We start from the raw sequence: 20,559 nt of genomic DNA on the forward strand, positions 1-20,559 counted from the left end.
GCACTAAACTGGGACCTGTGTATTTGTCAGTTTCAACCAAACCAATGTATCTGAGAAAAAAAGGACTTTGGAAGCTAAAAATTTATTTAACATGTAAAGTATTACTGATATTGAGGTTTGTTGGGGAGCTGATGGCAAGACTAGCTTAGGAATGATAGGTTTATGGGTAGAAGGTCGGTAGCAGTGAAGACCCCTGGGCTTTGGGGTTAGACCTGGTTTTGAATTCTGATTCTGGCTCTTACTAGCTTCTCACATGTAGAGTGAAAACGTATGAAGTTTATGGATTGTTATGAAGGTTAAATAGAACATTACATTCCAGGTTTTTAGCCCAGTGCCTGCCACATAGTAAGCACTAAATAAATGTTTGTTCATTCAGTTATTTATGAAATATATACTATGTGCCAGACACTCATTTTGGCCCCCAGGGTTGTCAGAAATATTAATATTATTATGCCTGAGCTAGATTTTATTTGACTTTGAATTTCTAGGCTAAAACAATTGAGTTTTAATCTGTATATAAATAGCTATGTTTATACGTTCCATAGTATCGAGCAAAGAGTAACGTCTAATCATAGAATTTCAGAATTTGTGATCACTTGGTTTTACATATGGTCCTGGTTTTTCTGTGTAAAGAGCTCTAATTTGCCTGTAGTCATCCTTGTTATTATCATTTTTTAATGTTTATTTATTTATTTTGGGGGGGAGAGAGAGAGAACATGCATGTGTGCATGAGAGTCGGAGAGGGACAGAGAGAATCCCCAGTAGGCTCTGTGCTCTCAGTGCAGAGCCTGACACAGGGCTTGATCTCACTGTGAAATCATGAGCCAAAATCAAGAGCTGGGTGCCACCCACGCATTCCCATTTTAGTTACCGAGACGCTAAAGAGTTGGAAGGTCTCCTGGACCCTATTTCATTGTTTTGATTTTTTATAGTACACTACTGAAAAGTGTTTTTGGAAGAGTATTCCCATGGCAGTGTTCCAAATGGATTAAGGAGGGCAGAGATTGGAAAGAGGGAGGGAGGCCTTTTTTTTTTTTAATGCTGAATTGGGGTGCCTATAGTGGGAATAATGAAAAGGACATAACGGAGATAAGAACATTGGGGAAGAATCAATAGATTTAGATACCGAATAGAGAGGTGAGGCAGCAGAAAAGCAAGTTCTAGTGTAATGTGATTTCGCTGCCAGTTAACACTTCCAGAGCTCTGTGGTGATTCATGACCATCATGGTGTCTAGATTTCTTTGACTAGAATTCTAAAAAGAAGAAGTTTTGAAATTGTATCGAGTGTGGAAAAAATTACAGCTCGCAGCCTTACCAGTCACCAGAAATGCACTTTATCATCAGTGGAAGGTGTTATAAACATGATTAGAAGCACGTATATGCTAACTGTCTTTAGGTGTATTACATAATGATAGGAATTCTGTAGAAAATCAACCTTTAGCTGTTAGCCTAGGATATCTAAAACATTTGTGTCTGTAGAGATGAAGAAAAGAAAAGTGGTTAGGTAGGTATAGCTGCATTAGATAGCACTAATCTTTTAAGTTACAAGTTTGTAGATTGTAATATTTCTAGTTGTCTCTAAGGGAATATAATCATAGGTATGTATCAGAGCCTCTGTAATTGCAGTGTAAACATGAACTGGTTTATCTCTGTTAGTCTGTGAGAAGTAAGTGGAATGCTGGATGGACCGTGTTGCTGGTTGGAGCAAAGTCTTCAGTCTCTGTATCCTGTTTGTCCTCTTTCACTCGGAAGATTGTTGGCAGGTTGCAACATGCATAACGATGTATGTGAGATCAAGCTCTGGCTATAGCTCTATAAGGCAAGCAAGCATTCTGGAGACTGTTTGGGCAGATAAACTGCAATGACTACTGACCAAATGACAGGGTTACCTTTGGTACAAAGGAGAGTGGAATCGAGAAGAACAAGAGTAGAAACTGAAAAACCAGTCGGGAGGGTATTGGCTAGATGAAGGTTGATGGTGACAGAGGACTTGGAGAAAGGTGAACAGAGTTGAAATGGCTTTAATCAAGTCCTTGTTGGCTAAATCTGTAGATGCCATCTAAGCCTTAGGTTACTTGATGTTATGATAGTGATCAGTCTTCCCCGAGGTGTCCTGTTCCTTTGACTGTTGTAACACCAACTCTCCCAGCTGTCCTATTTACCTGGATATTCTGGGTCAGAATTTTTTGCAGCTTTTTATTTATTTTTTCTAATCCCTTAAATATTGATGTTCCTCGGGATTCTGTTCTAGGCTCTGTTCTCTTTCATTCTCACAGTCTTCCAGAATGATCTCATTCACTTTCATAGCGTTAATAACCATCTGTGTGCTAATGATTGCCACATTTTTGTCTCTGGCCAAGATCTGTCTCCTAAGCTCCAGATCCTTATATTCAAGTAATATTCAACACCTCCTCTTGGATATTGCACAGGCACCTCAAAGAAAGTAGAATTTCTTTCAAACTGCTCATTCTGTATTCCCCATCTCAATAAATAACATCACCATTTCCTGAATCCCCAAGCCGTATACCAGCTATCATTTTTTTACTTTTTCCTTTGCGGTATAATCTATATACAATAAAATGCAGAGAATTTAAGTGTACAGGCTGATGAGTTTTGACAAATGTACACACCCACGTTGTCATCATTCAGTCATGTTATAGAGTATATTTTCTTGTCCAGAAAGTTCCTTTATACCCCTTTGCCAATCGTTCTTACACATTCACTCCCACCACTGGCTGAGTTAAACCCTTTTCTTATTGCCTCTTCATTATTAGCTTTTCCTGTTCTTAAACTTCTTTTAAATGGAATCATATGGTGTACTCTTTGGTTTCTGACTTTTTTTATTCAACATACAATTTCTGAAATTTATCCATATTGTTGTATAGGTCAGCAGTTTATTTTATTGCTGAGTGGTATTTCTGTGCATATACCACAATTTACTTATGCATTATCTTGTTGAGGAACATTTGAGTTGTTTCTACTTTTTGGCTGTTCTGAATAAAGCTGCTAAGAAATATCCTTACAAAAGTCTTACAATGTTGGGACGCCTGGGTCGCTCAGTCGGTTGGGCATCCAACTTCGGCTTAGGTCATGATCTCGTGGTCCTTGAGTTTAAACCCGTCAGGCCTGTGCTGACAGCCGAGCCTGGTGCCTGCTTCTGATTCTGTGTCTCCCTCTCTGCCCCTCCCCCTGCTCACTCACTCACTCACACACTTTTTCTCTCAAAAATAAATAAACATTAAAAAAATTTAAAAAAGAAAACAGACGTCTTACTGTGTATCTGGGAGTGGGGTTACCTTCTCATATACTAGGTGTATATTTAATTGATTAGAAATTGCCAGTTCTCCAAGGTAGTTATACAGTTTTACAGTCCTACTAGAAATGTTTGAAACTCCCAGCTTTTCTACTCCTTGCCATCATTTGGTATCATCAGTTTTGTAAATTCTAGCCATTATAGTGGGCTTCTACTGGCATATCAGTTTTTTATTTAAATTTTATTTTAATTTAGAGAGAGAGTGCAAACAGAAGGGAGAGAGAGAGAGAGAGAGAGAGAGAGAGAATGAATATCCCAAGCAGGTCCCATGCTCAGTGCAGAGCCAGATGTGGCGCTCGATCCCATGACCTGGGTACATGACCTGAGCCAAAATCAAGAGTCAGATGCCCAACCAACTGAGCCACCCAGGCACCCCGATTTTAATTTTAATTTTTAATTCCATGATGACTAGTGAAACACCATTTCATGTTTATTGGCCATTCTTACATCCTTTGTGAAGTGTTTGTTCAAATATTTTGGTAATATTTATTGGGTTGTTTGGTTTTTTTATTGTTGATTTGTAGGAATTTTTTGTGTATTATGGATACAAGTCCTTGGTCAGATAGATCTCTATATCTGTATGTTTGTATCTATATCTATGTCTATATCTATGTATCTATAGAACATTTTTTTTTACTACTCTGTGTCTTGATTTTTCATTTCCTCAATAATGCCTGGTAAAGAGTAGAAGTTTCAAATTTTGCTAAAATATATTAGGTTTTTATTTTATGGATAGTGCCTTTTGTTTCCTGTTTAGGAAATTTTTGCCTAAACCAAGGTCATGAATATATTTTTCTACATGTTATTCTAGAATCTTTATAGTTCGAGATTTTACATTTAGTCTTTGCTCTATATCAATTTCACTTTTGTGTATGATGTGAGGTAGAGATTGAGGTTTAGTTTTTCCGTGTCGCTATCCAATTATTTCAGTGTCATTTGTTGACAAAGCTTGTCTTTCCCTAATCAAAAAGTAAATTGATAAAAATGCTGGGGCACCTGGGTGGCTCAGTCAGTTGAGCCTCCGACTTCAGCTCAGGTCATGATCTCACAGCTTGTGAATTCGAGCCCCGCGTCAGACTCTGTGCTGACAGCTAGGAGCCTGGAGCCTGCTTCAGATTCTGTGCCTCCCTCTCTCTCTGTCCCAATCCACTCGCATTCTGTCTCTGTCTATCTCAAAAATAAATAAACATTAAAAAATTAAAAAATAAATAAAAATGCTGATCATCATCTAAAAAAAAAAGTAAATTGATTTTATATAATGGGTCAATTTCTGTAATCTGAATTCTAGTTCATTGATCTGTTTGTTTAGACTTCTACAATACTACTGCTTTATAAACTAGAGCTTTGTGAGAGGTCATAAAATCTGGTAGTGTAAGCTCCAACTTTGTTTCTTTTTTCAACACTTTCTTGACTATCCTAGGATTTTTATATTTCTGTATCAATTTTAAAATCACCTTGTCAGTTGAAAAAAAAAAAAGACTGCAAGACTTTGGTTGGGATTGCATTGACTCTATAGATTAATTTAGGGGAGACTAACAATACTGAGTCTTGTAACCCGTGTGATTGTTATATGTCTCCATTAGTTAGGTGTTTTTCTCAGGAGTGTTTTACAGTTTTCAGTGCACAGGTCTTTCACATCTTCCATTAGACTTACCTAGTTATTTGTTGATAATGATATTAAAAATACCATTAAATTTTTGTATATTAATCTGGAATCTTGCAATCTTGCTAAAATTATCAGTTTAATTACAGATTCTTTGGCTTTTTATATGTGTACAATTATTGCATCCATGAAGAGACGTTTTTGCTTCTTCCTTTCCTATATTTATGATTTTTTAAGTTGCCTTATTGCAATGGTTTGGACCTTGATTACAGTGTTGAATTAGAGTGGTGAAAAGCGGGTATCTCTCCTTGGTCCTGTTCTTAAGTATAACATTAGCTTAGATGTTTTTTGTGTAAGTTCCATTTTTGCATTAGCTGTAGATTTTTTAAATAAATTCTTCACCAGAGGAAACTCTCTTTTTTCCTTAGTTTGTTGAAGGTTTTTTTTTGTTTTTAATCATTAACAGGTATTGAATTGTATCAAGTGCTTTTTGGAGGGCATCTTCTGAGATAGCCATATGGTTTTTCTTCATTATTTTTGTCACTGTTGGTTTTCAAATGGTAAACTAACCTTGTACTCTTCAGATAAACCTATACGATCAAGATGTGCCTTACCCTTTTCATACATTGCTAGAGTGGATTTGCTAACATTTTTGTTAATGATTTTTTCATTTATGTTCATGTGTGAGTTTTGTCTGTAATTTTCTCTTCTTGTCACCTTCTTGTCATGTTTTGGTATGAGGGTTATACTGGCCTCATAAAATAAATTGAAAAGTGTTTCCTCTTCTTTTGAAAGATTTTGTTAAAACTCGTATAGCACGGGGGGTGCCTGGGTAGCTTAGTTGGGTAAGCATCCGACTCTTGGTTTTGGCTCAAGTCATGATCTCATGGTTCATGAATTCAAGCCCCACATTGGGCTCTGCACGGCATGTGGAGCCTGCTTGGGATTTGCTCTCTCTCCCGCTCTCTGTCTCCAAAAAACAAAGCAAAGCAAGGCAAAACAAAAAACAAAACAAAACAAAACCCATTGTATAACCCCAGTGAAGCCATCTGAACCTAGAGCTTTCTACTTGAGAGTGGTTTTAATTACAAGCTTAGTTTCTTTAATTGATAATGGCAGTTCAGTTTTTCTAATTTATTTGTTTTGTAAACTTGTGATTTTTTTAAAGCAATTTGACTACGTCATCTTAGTTTTCATATTTATTGGCATATTGCTCATAATTTCCATTAATTCTCCTTTGAATGTCTATAAGATCTAGTGATGTCTTTGCTGGTATTCTTGATGTTGGTAATTTGTTTTCAGGCATCATTTTTTATTACTCCTTTTTTCTCACTTTTCACGTCTACACTATCCCTCCTGTTACTATTTTAATTTAGAAAGATGCCTAAACTTTTCCTAGGAAGGCTCTAATAACCACACACTAGCCTTCCTGTTTCCAGTCTCGTTTCTGTGTCCCATTTACCTTATTACAGGAAGAAAGATCTTTCTAAAGTGCAAATGTAATTAAATCTTTTCCAGCTTAAAACTTTGTTTCCCACTACCCTCAGAAAAATAATCGGCGCTCTTTCATATGGAATGCAAAGCCATCAGCGATAATGTCTGTGTCTCTCAATAGATTCCTGTCTTTTCTTATATTTCCTTCGCCCTTTGTGTCTCTTCATGCAGGCCACAGGGAACTATGCTGCCTTTCTAAGTGTTCTAATTGGTCCTTCACCTTAAAATGGAATGCAGCATTTCAGATGTGATATGATCAACACTAAGTAAACAATGGTCTCCTAACTTCTCCTTTACTGAAATGATTGTTAATATTTTGGTCGTTGTGGTCTCGGTATTTATTATTTATTTGTTATAATGCCTTTCATTCAGTAGATTTTTACATTCACAACACTATCTAACCCCAAAACATTATTTTAAAGCCCAGTTTCAATCTTACAGTTATCTCAAAGCATATTAATTGGGATGCATCTATTTGCTCTAACTAGAATACCTATCAGATAGTTACTTAGTCCCTCCTCCTCATACCTGTGATAATGAATTTATTTCAGCTTGGCAGTATTAGTGTTGGTATTGACCTGTCACCAGATGACTAGATGATCTGTGTTTCGGTCTTTATAGTATTATTTCATAGTTTGCAAATCAAGATGCATTCCTCTGAAACTGGCTAGCTGGTTTGGAAGTAAAGCAGTTGTTTCTTTTCTTGTCAGTCCTTCATCTCCTCACCCCCAGGGGAATCAGGATGCCCCACATTATGTTTAAAAGCCTAAACACATCAAACTTTTGTTCTTCTGTTGGATTTGAAAGGGGGACATTATTAGCTCTGTCTTGATGTAGCAGGGGCTCTGAAAGTCTATTTGGATAACACTGAAGATTGGAGGAAATGTGACTCTGTCTGTGTGTTTTAAGCCCCTAAGGTAAGATCAGAAAGCGTCTGGGGCAGTGAGAGCCAAATAGTTGAAGTCATACATTAATTATGGTCATGAATCATTTTTATTTTTAAAGTCTTTACCATTTGACAAGGTTGTTTGCATAGTACCAGTGAGTTTCAGGCAGTGTTTTCCCCCTTTTAAAGTAACAGGCTATTTTGTTGATTTCTGCTCTGAATTGATAATGCCTATTATTATCAGAATTCTGATAACATTTTTAGTAAAAATTGCACATTTCCTTACCTAAGTGAGTGTTCTTTATTTGATTTTTGTTTTGAATATAATATTTAAAAATTTTAAATACAGAAAACTATCACCTTAATCTCTCAATCCCCCACTGATATCAGTAAAAAATAATCACATTTTAGGACTGAGCTTTTATATTCAGGAGTTAGTTGCCGTTCAGTTCGCAAATATATACTGAGTGCCTCCTTTGTGCCACATCCTGTGCTAAGCACTGGGAATGTATTTGAAAATGAGAGGTCCCCCCCCCCCGAAAGATCTAATAAGGAAATAAACAGTTGCTATAAAATAATAGTTCTGTAATCTTTGTTAGTGGTATTATATACATGATGCTGCAGATTTCTATAGAAAGGAGTGCCTGTACCTGTCTGGAATAGTTCAGGAAGGTCTTTGAAGAAGAGGTTGTGTTTGAGCTGCCTCTTTAATGGACTCAAGACTGTCCTTATCTGTTAAGAGGTAGGGAAGACTTACAGGCGGATAGATCAGCTCACTCAAAGTTACAAACAAGAAATGGCATGGTGTGTTTAGGGAATTGTCGGTGGTTTGGTTTTGTTGGAACTGAGCTCACAAGGTAAGGAATATCAGGAAATAATGCTGGAGATGTTTGCTGGGACCGCATTACAAGGGGCCTTTCCTTGCTTTTAAATTTCTTTAGAGCAAACTTTGTAAGAGAGTATTACTATCAAAAGAGTGTATACACATACACTCCCAGAGCAAGAGGCAATAGGATGGAATATAACCTCTATTGGAGGAGCTTTGAGGAAGTTGCTTGTATAACCGATCTTATTAGCAACCTAGCACTAATAAGAGTTGCTCCTTTAGATGACCTAGGAAATCCTCAATAACTGTCAGGCAGTTTCTGAAAGTGCAAAATACGTCATGAATATTTTTAGTGCATAGTGTCATCATCATCATAATGTTGGCAGAGGTATTGATGCCATCAAATCCCTAATGAAATTAACCTTGTATATAGGATATCTTTCAGATTGGGATTGTTGAGTAATTTTTAAAAACTGAGGTAAAACTTGCATACAGTAAAATGTGTAGATCTTAAGTTTAAATTCCGTGTATAACTGTGTACCCTCATCCCAGTAAAGATATATAGGATGTTTCCATCACCTCAGAAAGTTACTTTGCCCCACCCCCATCCCCGTTCTCTACCAGTCAATTCCACCCCACATGGACAGCCAGCGACTCTTGATTTCTGTCACTATGGATTGCTTTTACCTGTTGTTGAACTATGTATAAATGGAGTCATACAGTATACTTTTTGTTACTGGCTTTTTCACTCAACATCATTGTTGTTGAGATTCATTCATAGTGTTGTGTATATATCAGTGGTGTGTTCCTTTTTATTGATGAGTGGAATTTCATGATTATACCTCAATTTGTTAATTGATTCTCCTGTTTGATGGCCATTTGCATTGTTGTCTATGAATATTCTTATACAAATCATTGTGTAGACATACATTTTTATATTTCTCGAGTAGATGCTTAGGAGTAGAAATACTGGGCCGTAGGTTAGATGGCTGTTAAACTTTATTAGAAACTATTTTCCAAATGATAGTGCTCTTTTACACTTTGCCAGCAATGGATGCAAGTTCCAGTTGCTCCACATCCTTGCTAGTAATAGATGTTGTCATTTAAATTTTTTTTAGCGTTTATTTATTTTTGAGAAAGATACAAAGAGCATGAGTGGGGAAGGGGCAGAGAGAGAGGGAGACACAGAATCCCAAGCAGGCTCCAGGCTATGGGCTGTCAGCACAGAGCCCAGTGCAGGGCGAGATCATGACCTGAGCTGAAGTTGGACACCTCACCGACTGAGCCACCCAGGTGCCCCAATGTTCATTTTAATTTTAGCTATTCTAATAGATGTGGAATGTATCTCATTGTGATTTTAATTTGCATTTTTATGATGACTAAGATGTTGAATACCTTTTCTTGTACTTTTTGGCCACTCTTGTATCACCATTTGTGAAGCATTTTACTTTTTTGCCCATTTTTAACTGGATTGTCTCTTTGTGACTGATTTATAAGAGTTTTTTATGTACTCCAGACGCAGTCCTTGGTCAGATAGATGTTTTGCAAGTATTTTCTCTCACTCTGTGGACTGCTTATCATTTCTTAATGGCATCTTTAGCCGAACAGACATTTTTTATTATTGTGAAGTCCAATTTGTCTATTTTTAATTTTATGGTTAGTGCTTTTCATACCTTATCTATGAAATCTTTACCTCTTCTAAGGTTGTAAGAGATTCTCTATGTTTCTTCTACAAGTTTTGTGATTTTAGTTTTTATGTTTACTATGCTCTCCTTGAATCTCCTTGAATTAATCTTTTGAATGTGCTGTGAGGTAGGGAATGAAATTAATTTTTCCCCCTATGTTTGTCCAATGTTCCAGCACCATTTGTTTTAAAAACTTTCTTTTCTCCGTTAATTTGCCTGGATTCCTTTGTCCAAAATCAATTGGCCATATATGTGTAGCTCTATGTCTTTATATATAATCTTTATGCTGTTCCATTGATCTATTTTTTTGATCCTTATGCCAGTAGCATATTGTTTTGATTATATAGTTTTATTTTTTCTAAGTTTATCTTGGTTTATCTCTTCTAGATTCTTTGTTTTTCGGTATAAATTATAGTATCAATACGCTTCTTAATTTCTTCCAAAGAACCAAAGCCTGTTGAGATTGTGATTGTGATTGTGAAACTATTGACCCATATATAGAAATATCACTGAATTTTTTTGTATGTTGACCTTGTATCCTGTGACCTTATTAGTTCTAGTAGTTGTTTTGTAGATTTCTAATGATTCTTTATATGAAAATCATGTCATCTAAAAATACAGTTTGACCATTTTTAATATGTATATGTATAAGAAATACATAAGCTATATTTGAAGACCAAGAGACAAAGAAAAACACAAACCCATAATGGAAGCAAAAAAGAAAAATAGTTTCTAATTTTTTTCAATGTTCCTTGTTTCAAAGTGGCTGCTGCTTTAAATTAGTCTTTTTAACTGGGATTATTGTTAATTCTTTTTTTCTTTGTGGATACCCATAAGTTATATTCAGGTTTGTCGTCATTGATATTCTCCTGGTGACTTTAGCAATCCACTTAATTTCCTTGGGCCTCAGTTTTCACATTTTTAACATGATGGGATTCAGCCAGATTATTTTCTCTCTAAGGTGTCTTCCAGACTCCTGTGAGTTCACCATTTTAACTCTCAATATATCAGAGGCAGGCAGGCATAGAAAGGGTGTTTGTTTGTTTGTTTTTTTAAGTTTCTTTACTTACTGTATTATTCCTCCGTGTGCACACAAGTGGGGAAGGGACAGAGAGAGAGGGGGAGAGAGAAGGAGAGAGAGAATCCCAAGTGGGCTCCATGCTGACAGCACAGACTTGGGGCTTGATCTGAACCATGAGATCATGACCTGAGCTGAAATTGAGAGTTGGCTGTTTAACTGACTGAGCCACCTAGATGCCCTGAAAGGGTGTTTTAAGGGCACATTGTAATTCCTGTTATTTCATTACAGGTATGCTAGGGAATTATGAAATGATCAGTTTGAGTTCATTACTAATTCTGTTTATCCTGGAAGGTTTGTCCTCATTTTGTTCCATTTATGTCTCTTGTTTGTTCCATTTATGTCTCTGTGTTGAGAGTTTATAGTTAACTCACTTGAATTTTTCTCTAACTTTTATTTCTAGGCTTCATAGAGCCCAGTGTGCAATTAAACAGACTCAGGTAACTGTTCAGAAAATTGGAAAGGAAATTGAAGAAAAGCTAAGACTCACATCTACAAGCAATGAGTTGGTAGGTTTTTATATATATTTATTGTTTAGACTCCTTGATTGCTAAATGTGATCATCATATTCTTCTTGTGTTAATTAATTTTTTCCCCAAAAAGCTTTATTTAGGTATTTTTTCTTTTAATGTTTCACTGAGACTTATGTTGGCATTTAAATATTGGAAAACACTTTCCCATCTCTTAATGGAACATGCAAAAAAAAAAAGGACCTGCCTTTTCTGCTAGATGAAACTTTAGATGACATACAATTACTTAGAAAATAATTAAAAGCTATTTTATTAATGTCTTAATGTGAACTCTAGACACAGACTATAGTGAATGGGAAATAGCTGCCAAAAGAAAAAAAAAAACCTTTAGGGACTAATCTCTGCTTAAAAGATGAACTTAAAATTATTTGGAGTAAACTTAATAGGCTGGTTTATGGACAGTGTTCTCTTTGGGGAAAGATTCTTTTGATGAGGCATTTCCAAAGAAATAGAAATTCCAACCCAAATGGGCAGATTCAAGATATTAGTGTAATTTGGGGTTGCTCTAGACTCTTTTCTAAATTAATTATTTTTAAAAATACTAATTTTGGAATAAAGATTCTGTCTTTGAGCAGAATAGTGGGCATAACTAATAAATTGAACTTTTCTTGAAATGAAACCCCATGGCTATGGACAGCTTTTGATGATATCTGTGCTCAAATTAAGTCCTAACTAAAAAACTTTGAGTTGTTTTTTTGTTTTGTTTTGTTTTGTTTTGTTTTTACTAACTCATTTTCACAGAGAGGCAGTATCTTCCAGTTGTCATTTATAGCATATCAACTTAGGAAAAGGCCTTTTTATCTCCAAACAAAAGTTCCATATCATCTTGAAGATTTGCCCAAGATAATAGTTTAATAGATGAACTATAGAAAAGCAATGCAATTAACCACTTACACAGACTCCTCTCTCATGAACTTTGAAGTTAATGGATGATAATGTATTTAAACTATACGAAATTGCTGATTTTGACCTATAAATGGCAGTTTCATATAATTCAGCCTAATATATAAAATGACTAGCTGTACCTGGCACATAGCAGGTACACAAAATATGGCAGCTGCAATAACTATAGTAGTAATATTTATTCCTATGACTTTTCTTGCCTATGGAAAATCTTCCATTTTGGAGAAGCTGTTAAACCACGTCTTGTTTTAACTTAAGCTCAGTCAAGGAAGAAATTCCAGACCACAAACATATTGGAAAAGGAGGAAAAAAACAGATAATTTTAATCCTTTCTGTAGTGTACAGAAATGCCACATTTTTAGAACCTTTGTCTGAGGAGAAATTGCTAGGGTTTTTTCTTTCTTTCTTATTTTCGTCTCCCCAAGGCAAGACTGGGAAATTACTTATTCCATTAAATGACAGCATATGTTTTGTCTCAGTATGAAAAAATGTATGTTTAATCCTATTTTTCTAAAATATAAGTGGTGACACATAGAGCAAGGTGATAGAATGTGTGAGTGTAAAGAGGTCAGGTTCAGAGGTTCACTTTGTGTTTTTACGCTGCCTGGTCAACATAGAAGAGAATCATTGATTTTTGAACTAAAAGTGGACCTAGAAGTCATCTACTTCCTGTATAACCCCACTAAAGCCAACCTTCCTCAGCACACTCAACCCCCTTCCCCATTTTATTTTTCTCCTAGTATTTATTGCCCTTTAACATGCTATATACTTTGCATATGTACTTTGTCTGTCTCTCCAAACTCTATGAGGGTAGGGATTTTTGTCTGTTTTTCTTCACTGCTGTATTCACCATTGTCTAGAAAAGTGTTTGACACATAGTAAGTGCTCAATAAATATTGAATTTAGGAATGAATCTAGCATGTTAAATAACAAAATTCAGCCAAGAAAATTTGAATTTCTATGTGGCTTTTTCAAATGACACGGGAATCAATTGGGCAATACCTTATCTAGCAAGTTAAATTGTACAAAGTGGAAGGTTTCTATAGAAGGAGGGTAGGGGCGAGAAAGTTATTAGCAAAAGAAGAGGATTGTTCCAGGCAAGGCCTGCCTCCTTGGGGGAGAAGCAAAGTGTCTTATCATGCAGATTGCCTCATCTTTTTTGTGGGGATACAGAGGGCCTAAGGGTCAGACTCATTGGCAAAGACTGAAAAATTCCTAGCTGGCCATTTCTAGAGGAGGTTGAAATGCAGTTAGATTTCATAGTAAGTACCAGTTTGGGAACTCGATCTAAGTGACACCATTCTGGGCCTGAAAATTTTCTTTCTTTCTTTTTTGTGAGCAAGCATACTCTCCTCATACTACAGGATGGAGAATGAGGCCTGAAGACAGGAAGCAACTTTCCCATAATCATTTCACAAGCAGAGGCAAATTTTGGTTTACTTGTCTTCTTTCGGGCAGTAATGCCATGTACTTGTTAATTTTCTACTTTGAGATTCACCTGTAGCAAATTAGAAACTCTACTGTTACCTTTTTTCCTCATTCCCTTTCTAAATCCCCAAGGTCATCATACTCCAACCGAGACAGTTTCAATTTTTAAGAATTGACTTTAATTTTAGCCTAAGTATAGTCAGTCAGAAGGCATATTTGATGCTGAAAGAAATCAGATTACTTTGGGGGTCCCTGGGTGGCTCATTCGGTTAAGCATCCGACCTCAGCTCAGGTCATGACCTCACAGTTCGTGGGTTTGAGCCCCTCATCGGGCTCTGTGCTGACAACTCAAGAGCCTGGAGCCTGCTTCAGATTCTGTGTCTCCCTCTTTCTCTCTGCCCCTCCCCCACTAGTGCTCTGTCTCTCTCTTTCAAAAATAAAGAAATGTTAAAAAACAGTAAAAAAAAAAAAAAAAAAGAAATCAGAGTACTTACTTTGTAAGATCAAATGTAACTTTCTCTGTATAAGAATTTGAGTTCATACTTGATGACTTTTAAAAGATTTAGCATCTTCTCAAACTACATCAATGGCCAACGTATCTTTTTGACATTTATTTGTTTCTTATGAAATTTCTGCTGTTGTCATCTTGAACTTTGCTCATATGTTTTGGATTTTGTCAAATGCCTCTCCCATATCCATTGATAATTGTATTTTTGTTTTTCTGTTTTCTCATATCATGGTGGTGAAATACATTGATGTTTGAATGTTAATCCAACTTTGCATTCCTGGGGAAAGCCCCTCTTGTTCATGAGGAAATATTTTTTATATGTATTGCCAGATTCAATTTGCTAAAATATTTAAAGGATTTTTGCGTCTCCATTCATTAGGGATATTGGTCTGGTCTGTACTTTGTTTTCTTAGAATCTCTTTGGTTTTGTTGTCAGGGTGATGTTGGCTACAACCCAGTGAGTAGGGAGGTGCTTTTTCTTCTGTTTTCTGGAAGAATAGGTGTAGAATTGGAATTATTTTTTAAGTGTATGGTAGAATTTACCAGTGAAGCTATCTGGACATGGAATTTTCTTTGTGTGCTTTGAACTAGGAATTCAGTCCTTTCATATTTGTGGGTTACTGAAGTTATCTCCTTCTTGGGTGAGCTTCAGTTTAGTAGCTTACATTTTTCAAGGATTTGTCTATTTCATCTAAGAGGTTATTCTCTTTAATTTTAGCTGTTCTTGAGGGTGTATAGTGTTTTCTTAGTTTGTAACGCATTTCTATGGCAGACATTTTTCATATCTTTATTGGTCACTTGTGTATTCTTCAGGAAGTGTAAGTTTAAGTATTTTTGCCCATAAAAAAATAAACTATTTATATTTGCAGAAAATTTGCAAAGATAGTTCAGAATGTTTCCATATAACTTTCATCCATTTTCCCCTAATATTAACCTCTTCTATAACCATGTTACATTTAACATTGTACAATATCAAACTAAGAAGCTAACATTGATATGTTACCATTAACTGTGGGCTTTATTCAGGTTTCACCAGTGTTTCCACTAATGTCTTTTTAAAAAATAACTAGACTTTATTTTATAACAGTAGTAGATTTATAGAATTATGACAAAGACCGTACAAAGTGTATACCCTGCAGCCAGTTTCTCCTGTTATTAACATTTTACCTTAATGATACATTTATTATAATTAATGAACCTATACTGATAAATCAGCATTAACTAAAATCCATGCTTTCTTCAAATTTCCTTAATTTTTACCTAATGTTCTTTTCTGTTCCAGAATCCCATGAAGAAAACCATATTACATTTAGTAGTCCTGCTTCCTTAGACTCTTCTTGGTTGTGAAAATTTCTCAGACTTTCATTGTTTTTAATGACTTTGACAGTTTTGAGGAAAACTAGACAGGTATTTTATAGAATATCCTGTGATTGGGATTTGTCTGTTGTTTTGCCATGAATAGCCTGGATTCACTGTTCCAGTATCCAGCCCAGGATACCACATTGTCTTCCTAGGCTTCTCTGATCTATGACAGTTTCTCATTCCTTCCTGCATTTAAATCGCCATTACTAATCCCTGTTGATATTTACCTTAACCACTACTTGCTTAAGGTGGTGTTCCCTAGGTTTATCCACTGTACTGTCCTTTGGAGTATTGTTTCCATACTCTTAATTTTTTTTTTTTAACTTTTTTTTTTTTTTTTTAACGTTTATTTATTTTTGAGACAGAGAGAGACCGAGCATGAACGGGGGAGGGTCAGAGAGAGGGAGACACAGAATCTGAAACAGGCTCCAGGCTCTGAGCTGTTAGCACAGAGCCCGACACGGGGCTCGAACTCACAGACCGTGAGATCGTGACCTGAGCCGAAGTCGGCCGCTTAACCTACTGAGCCACCCAGGCGCCCCTCCATACTCTTAATTTTTTGAAAGCAAGATACTACGTCCAGCCTACACTCCAGTAGAGGGGACTTAGACTCCACCTTCTGAGGGAAGACTGCCTACATATGTTATTTAGAATTCTTTGTGGGGAAGATTTGTCCTGCCCCATTTATTTATTTATTCATCAGTATGGACTTTTATATATTTATCTTATACTTTAGGTTATAATCAAATACTGTGTTATTTATTTTCTTGCTCACCTTGTGACATTGAGAGCTCTTTCAGGTTGGCTCCTATATCCTTTTGACATGACTCTCTTTTTTATTTGTGTGCTTTTTAAAGCACTTTTAAAATTTCTGGCACTATATGATCCAGGCTCATCTTGTCTTTCCCCTGTTTCAACCCTGAATGAGCCATTTTTGCAAGGAGTCCTGTTCCTTCCGTTAGATAATGGTATTTAGAAACAAGAATGGTATTTAGAAACAAGATCTGGGTACTGGGTATGCTTGTGGCTACTGGGTTGTAACTGCTTCTAGGTTCTCGCAGTGGACAGAGCTGGTATACACAAGTATCTATATGTGTATTAAACTAAACATGACTTCATATTGATACATTCAACTCTAACAGCACAGAGTTCATTCTTCTACCTCAGTTTGTTTATTTGTAGTATCTTTATTTCTGTTAGTGAGAAACCTAGCTCCCATTATCTGTAATTTATTTCCTTATTTTTTCACTCCTAGTATACATGTAAAGTAGTTTCATGTTTTTTCCCCTTATTTTTTAATGGGATTTCTGTCTTCTTGTGTTGAGGTTTGAGAGAGGAGAGGGGAACAGAGAAGGAGGGAGAGGGAGGGGGAGAGAGTGTGTGTATACATACACTTTTGCATGTGTGTTTGTATTTTTCTTTTTTTTTTGGATACAAGTCCTTTTTTTGATACGCATGTTGGGAGTATTTTACATTCTGTGGCTTGCCTTTTCATGTTCTTAATGATGCTTTCTAAAGAGCAAAAATTTATAAGTTTAGTGAAATACAGTGTGTTTTTTAATGTTATTTTATCGGTAGGGCTTTTTGTTTTCTCTATAGGGAATCTTGGACTAACCTAAAGTCATATAAATTTCTTTAGTGGTTTTTGTTTTTTTTTTTTTCCTAGAAGTTTTGTAGTTTTGGGCTTGACATTTAGACCTATGATCCATTTCAAACTAGTTTTTTTGTATGAGTTAATAAGTGAGGTAATTTTTTTCTATATGAATATGCAGCTGATTTACCATCATTTGTTGAAGAATCTTTTCTTTACTAATTTAATTGTTTTGAAATGTCTTTCTAAAGTCAATTGACTAAATATGTGTTCATCTATTTCTCTATTTTCTGTTTGCTCCACTGATCTATATGTCTACCTTTCACCAATATCAAATTCTACTATTATAGATCCCTTGTTTTAAAACCATATATGGTAAGTCCTCCAACTTTGTTCTTGTTATCAAAATTCCTGTGGGTTTTCTAGGTTCTTTGTATTTCCAAGTGATTCAAGGATCAATTTGTCCATTTCTACAAAAAAAAAAAAAAGTCCTGTTGCAATTTTGATAAAGATTTGTAGATCAATTTGTGGAGAATTGCCATCTTAGCAACAACAGGTTCTCCACTCCATGAACCGGGCATATATGTCTTTCATTTAGATTTTTCTTTAATTCTTTCAATATCTTGAGAGATTTTGGACATCTTTTGTTAGAGCTATTCCTACGTAGTTTATGGGAGTTTTGGGGGTGCATTCTTGCAAATGGAATTGTTTTTGAATTTTTGTTTCTCATCTGTTTGTTGCTAGTATAAAACAATATAGTTCCTTTTAATTTATTAACCTAGTATCTTGTAGCCTTGTTATATTAATTTTTTAGTTCTCGTAGTTATTTTGTGTATTTATTGGGATTTTCTCTGTAAACACTCATACCTGCAAACTTGGACTGCTTTGTGTGCTTTTTATTATTTATTTTTTGTGACTTATTTCAATAGCTAGAATGTACAGTACAATATTGAATAAAGGTGATGCAAGGGGAAATCCTTGTTCCCGATCGTAGGGGGAAATGAGTCATCCTTTCTTAATTAAACATAATGGTAGTAATGCCCTTTATTGGTGTTAGGAAGTTCCCTCCTACTCCCAGTTTCTGAGAGTTTTTATCATGAATGGATGTTGAATATTGTCAGATGCTTTTTCTGCATCTATTGAAATGACCGTGTGATTTTTCTCCTTAATTCTGCATACTTTAATTTCAGATGTTTAACACTACATTTCTGGAATAACTCTGAATTGGTTACAGTATATACTCTTTTTTTGTGTCTTGATAGATTTGATCTGGAAATAACTTAAGGGTTTTTTTGCTATATTTATTAGGGATACTGGAGCACAATGTTTTAAATTACTTTATCAGATTGGTATTAGGATTATGGTAGCCTGGTAAAATTAGTTGAGCACTACTTATTTTTCCTATTCCATCTTGGCTAGAAGCAGAAGTCCTTGCTTTTAATATTTTTAATATTTTATAGTGCTCTGCTGAGATTTTATATCTTTTTATTCATTGTGAGAATATTTTCCTTTTGTAGTACTTGGCTGAGATTTCATATCTGTTGATTCATTGTAAGGATATTTTACTTTTTCTCACTCAGCATATTTTTAATAGTGGCTTTAAAGTCTTTGTATGATAATTCTAACATCTGGGTCATCTCAGGGTTGCCATATGTGGGTTGTCTTTTCCCTGGAGAGTGAGTCCTATTTTCCTGGCTGTTCATATATGGGGTAATACTACATATTATCCTGGACAATGTGAATATAATTTTGTGGATTCTCTGGATTTTGTTACTTTCTTCTGAAGAATATCGATTTTTTATTAAAAAAAATTTTTTTAAACATTTATTTATTTTTGAGACAGAGACAGACCATGAGTGAGGGAGGGGCAGAGAGAGAGGGAGACACAGAATCTGAAGCAGGCTCCAGGCTCCGAGCTGTCAGTACCGTAGCCCAACATGGGGCTTGAACTCGCGAACTGCAAGATCATGACCTGAGCTGAAGTCAGAAGCTTAACTAACTGAGCCACCGAGGCACCCCACAATGTTATTTTAGCAGGTAGTTACTTGGTTAGGTTCAAGCTGTCATGCTTGCAGTGGACATTGGCTCAGATTTCATTTAGTTCAGTACTTTTACCCTTACTCACAGCTAGCTGCTTTCTGTTTTGCCTCATGCATATGTTGTTTATGATTCAGAGGTTCAGGTTGAATTTAAACAGAATCTGGGGTGCCCATTCTCTTGCTTCCTTCATTCTGATTGCCTGATCTCTTTCCCCTGGCTCTTCTGGCTAGAAAGATAGTTGTCTTTCATTGGAGTTTGACTGCAGCCACCCTCAGGACAAAGCTACAGAAAAGGGGAAATTCACTCTGTATGTTGGTTGCTTGCACCAGGCTCTGAATCTCTCCAAAATTTACCTGTCACTGATCAATCTCCAGAATTCTCATGTAGCAGCTTTTTGTATTTTATCTGGAGCCTGTAGCTATTATTTAATCAGAGGACCAGTTTCTTAGGTGCTCATTCTCTTAACAGCAGAAGTAGAACTTGTATATGTTTTATTATTATATATCTTTTGCTTTATCTTCCTAGCTGGATCTGGGTTCTAGGTCTGATATGGCCACTGTGTCTATGAAGTTAATAAATTGGATTATTTTCTTTTTTGTTAATGTTTATTTATTTAAAGTTTATTTAATTTTGGGGGAGAGAGAGCTTCTCATGCACGTGCATGAGAAGGGGAGGAGCAGGGAGAGAAGGGTGGACAGAGGATCTGAAGCAGGCTCTGCGCTGGAGACAGCCCAATCTGGGGCTTGAACACATGAACCGTGAAATCATGATCTGAGCTGAAGTCAGCGCTTAACCACCTGAGCCACCCAAGTGCCCCTGGATTAAGTATTTTCTAAGGAAATTTTTTTCCCTTTTTTGGTGGTTGAGTAGCTGTAAGTGCAGTAGAAACAACCTAGAAATGACATTTAAAAGTAAATTTGTTCCCATAGCACAACTGCCATAGTTCTAAAGTTTTTTTTCCAGATTGTTAATTATTTCCAGGTTTTGTGGGAAAACTAATATAGATGAGTGTGCCCTAATCTACCATGCTCAAACTTTTTAGTCTCAAGACTTCTTTATACTCTTAAAAATTATCAAGACCTCAGAGAACTTAGTGTGTATCTGTTGGTGATGCCTAGGTTAATAAAAGACAGATGGATTCTCACATTTATTTCGGCAATCAGGCTGTGAGGATACCACAAATCTTAGAGACTCTGGAAAGCTCCACCATACAGTTATGAGAAAATGAGAATGAAAAAGGGAGATAACAGCTTAGTAGTACTATGAAGATATTTTTGATCTCACAGACTCTGAAATGGTCTCAGAAACTCTC

At 35.9% G+C, this 20,559-nt stretch overlaps 2 protein-coding genes across 4 annotated transcripts in view; both read left to right on the forward strand.

Moving 5' to 3' along the window:
• RPS3 (ribosomal protein S3) overlaps positions 1–20,559 on the forward strand; it is a 780,806-nt gene that overhangs the window by 498,291 nt on the left and 261,956 nt on the right. The gene's annotated exons all lie outside the window — the stretch shown is intronic.
• UVRAG (UV radiation resistance associated) overlaps positions 1–20,559 on the forward strand; it is a 296,234-nt gene that overhangs the window by 120,146 nt on the left and 155,529 nt on the right. For all 3 annotated transcript variants that reach the window (XR_007455275.1, XM_049619579.1, XM_049619586.1), the window contains exon 7: positions 11,289–11,394. Coding sequence is in view for 2 of the 3 variants with exons in the window: in XM_049619579.1 (XP_049475536.1) it covers positions 11,289–11,394 (106 nt within the window). In the remaining variant the exon portion in view is untranslated. The remainder of the gene's footprint in view (positions 1–11,288; positions 11,395–20,559) is intronic.

This window comes from Panthera uncia, chromosome D1 (assembly GCF_023721935.1).
Source record: "Panthera uncia isolate 11264 chromosome D1, Puncia_PCG_1.0, whole genome shotgun sequence".
Taxonomy (NCBI): Eukaryota; Metazoa; Chordata; class Mammalia; order Carnivora; family Felidae; genus Panthera; species Panthera uncia.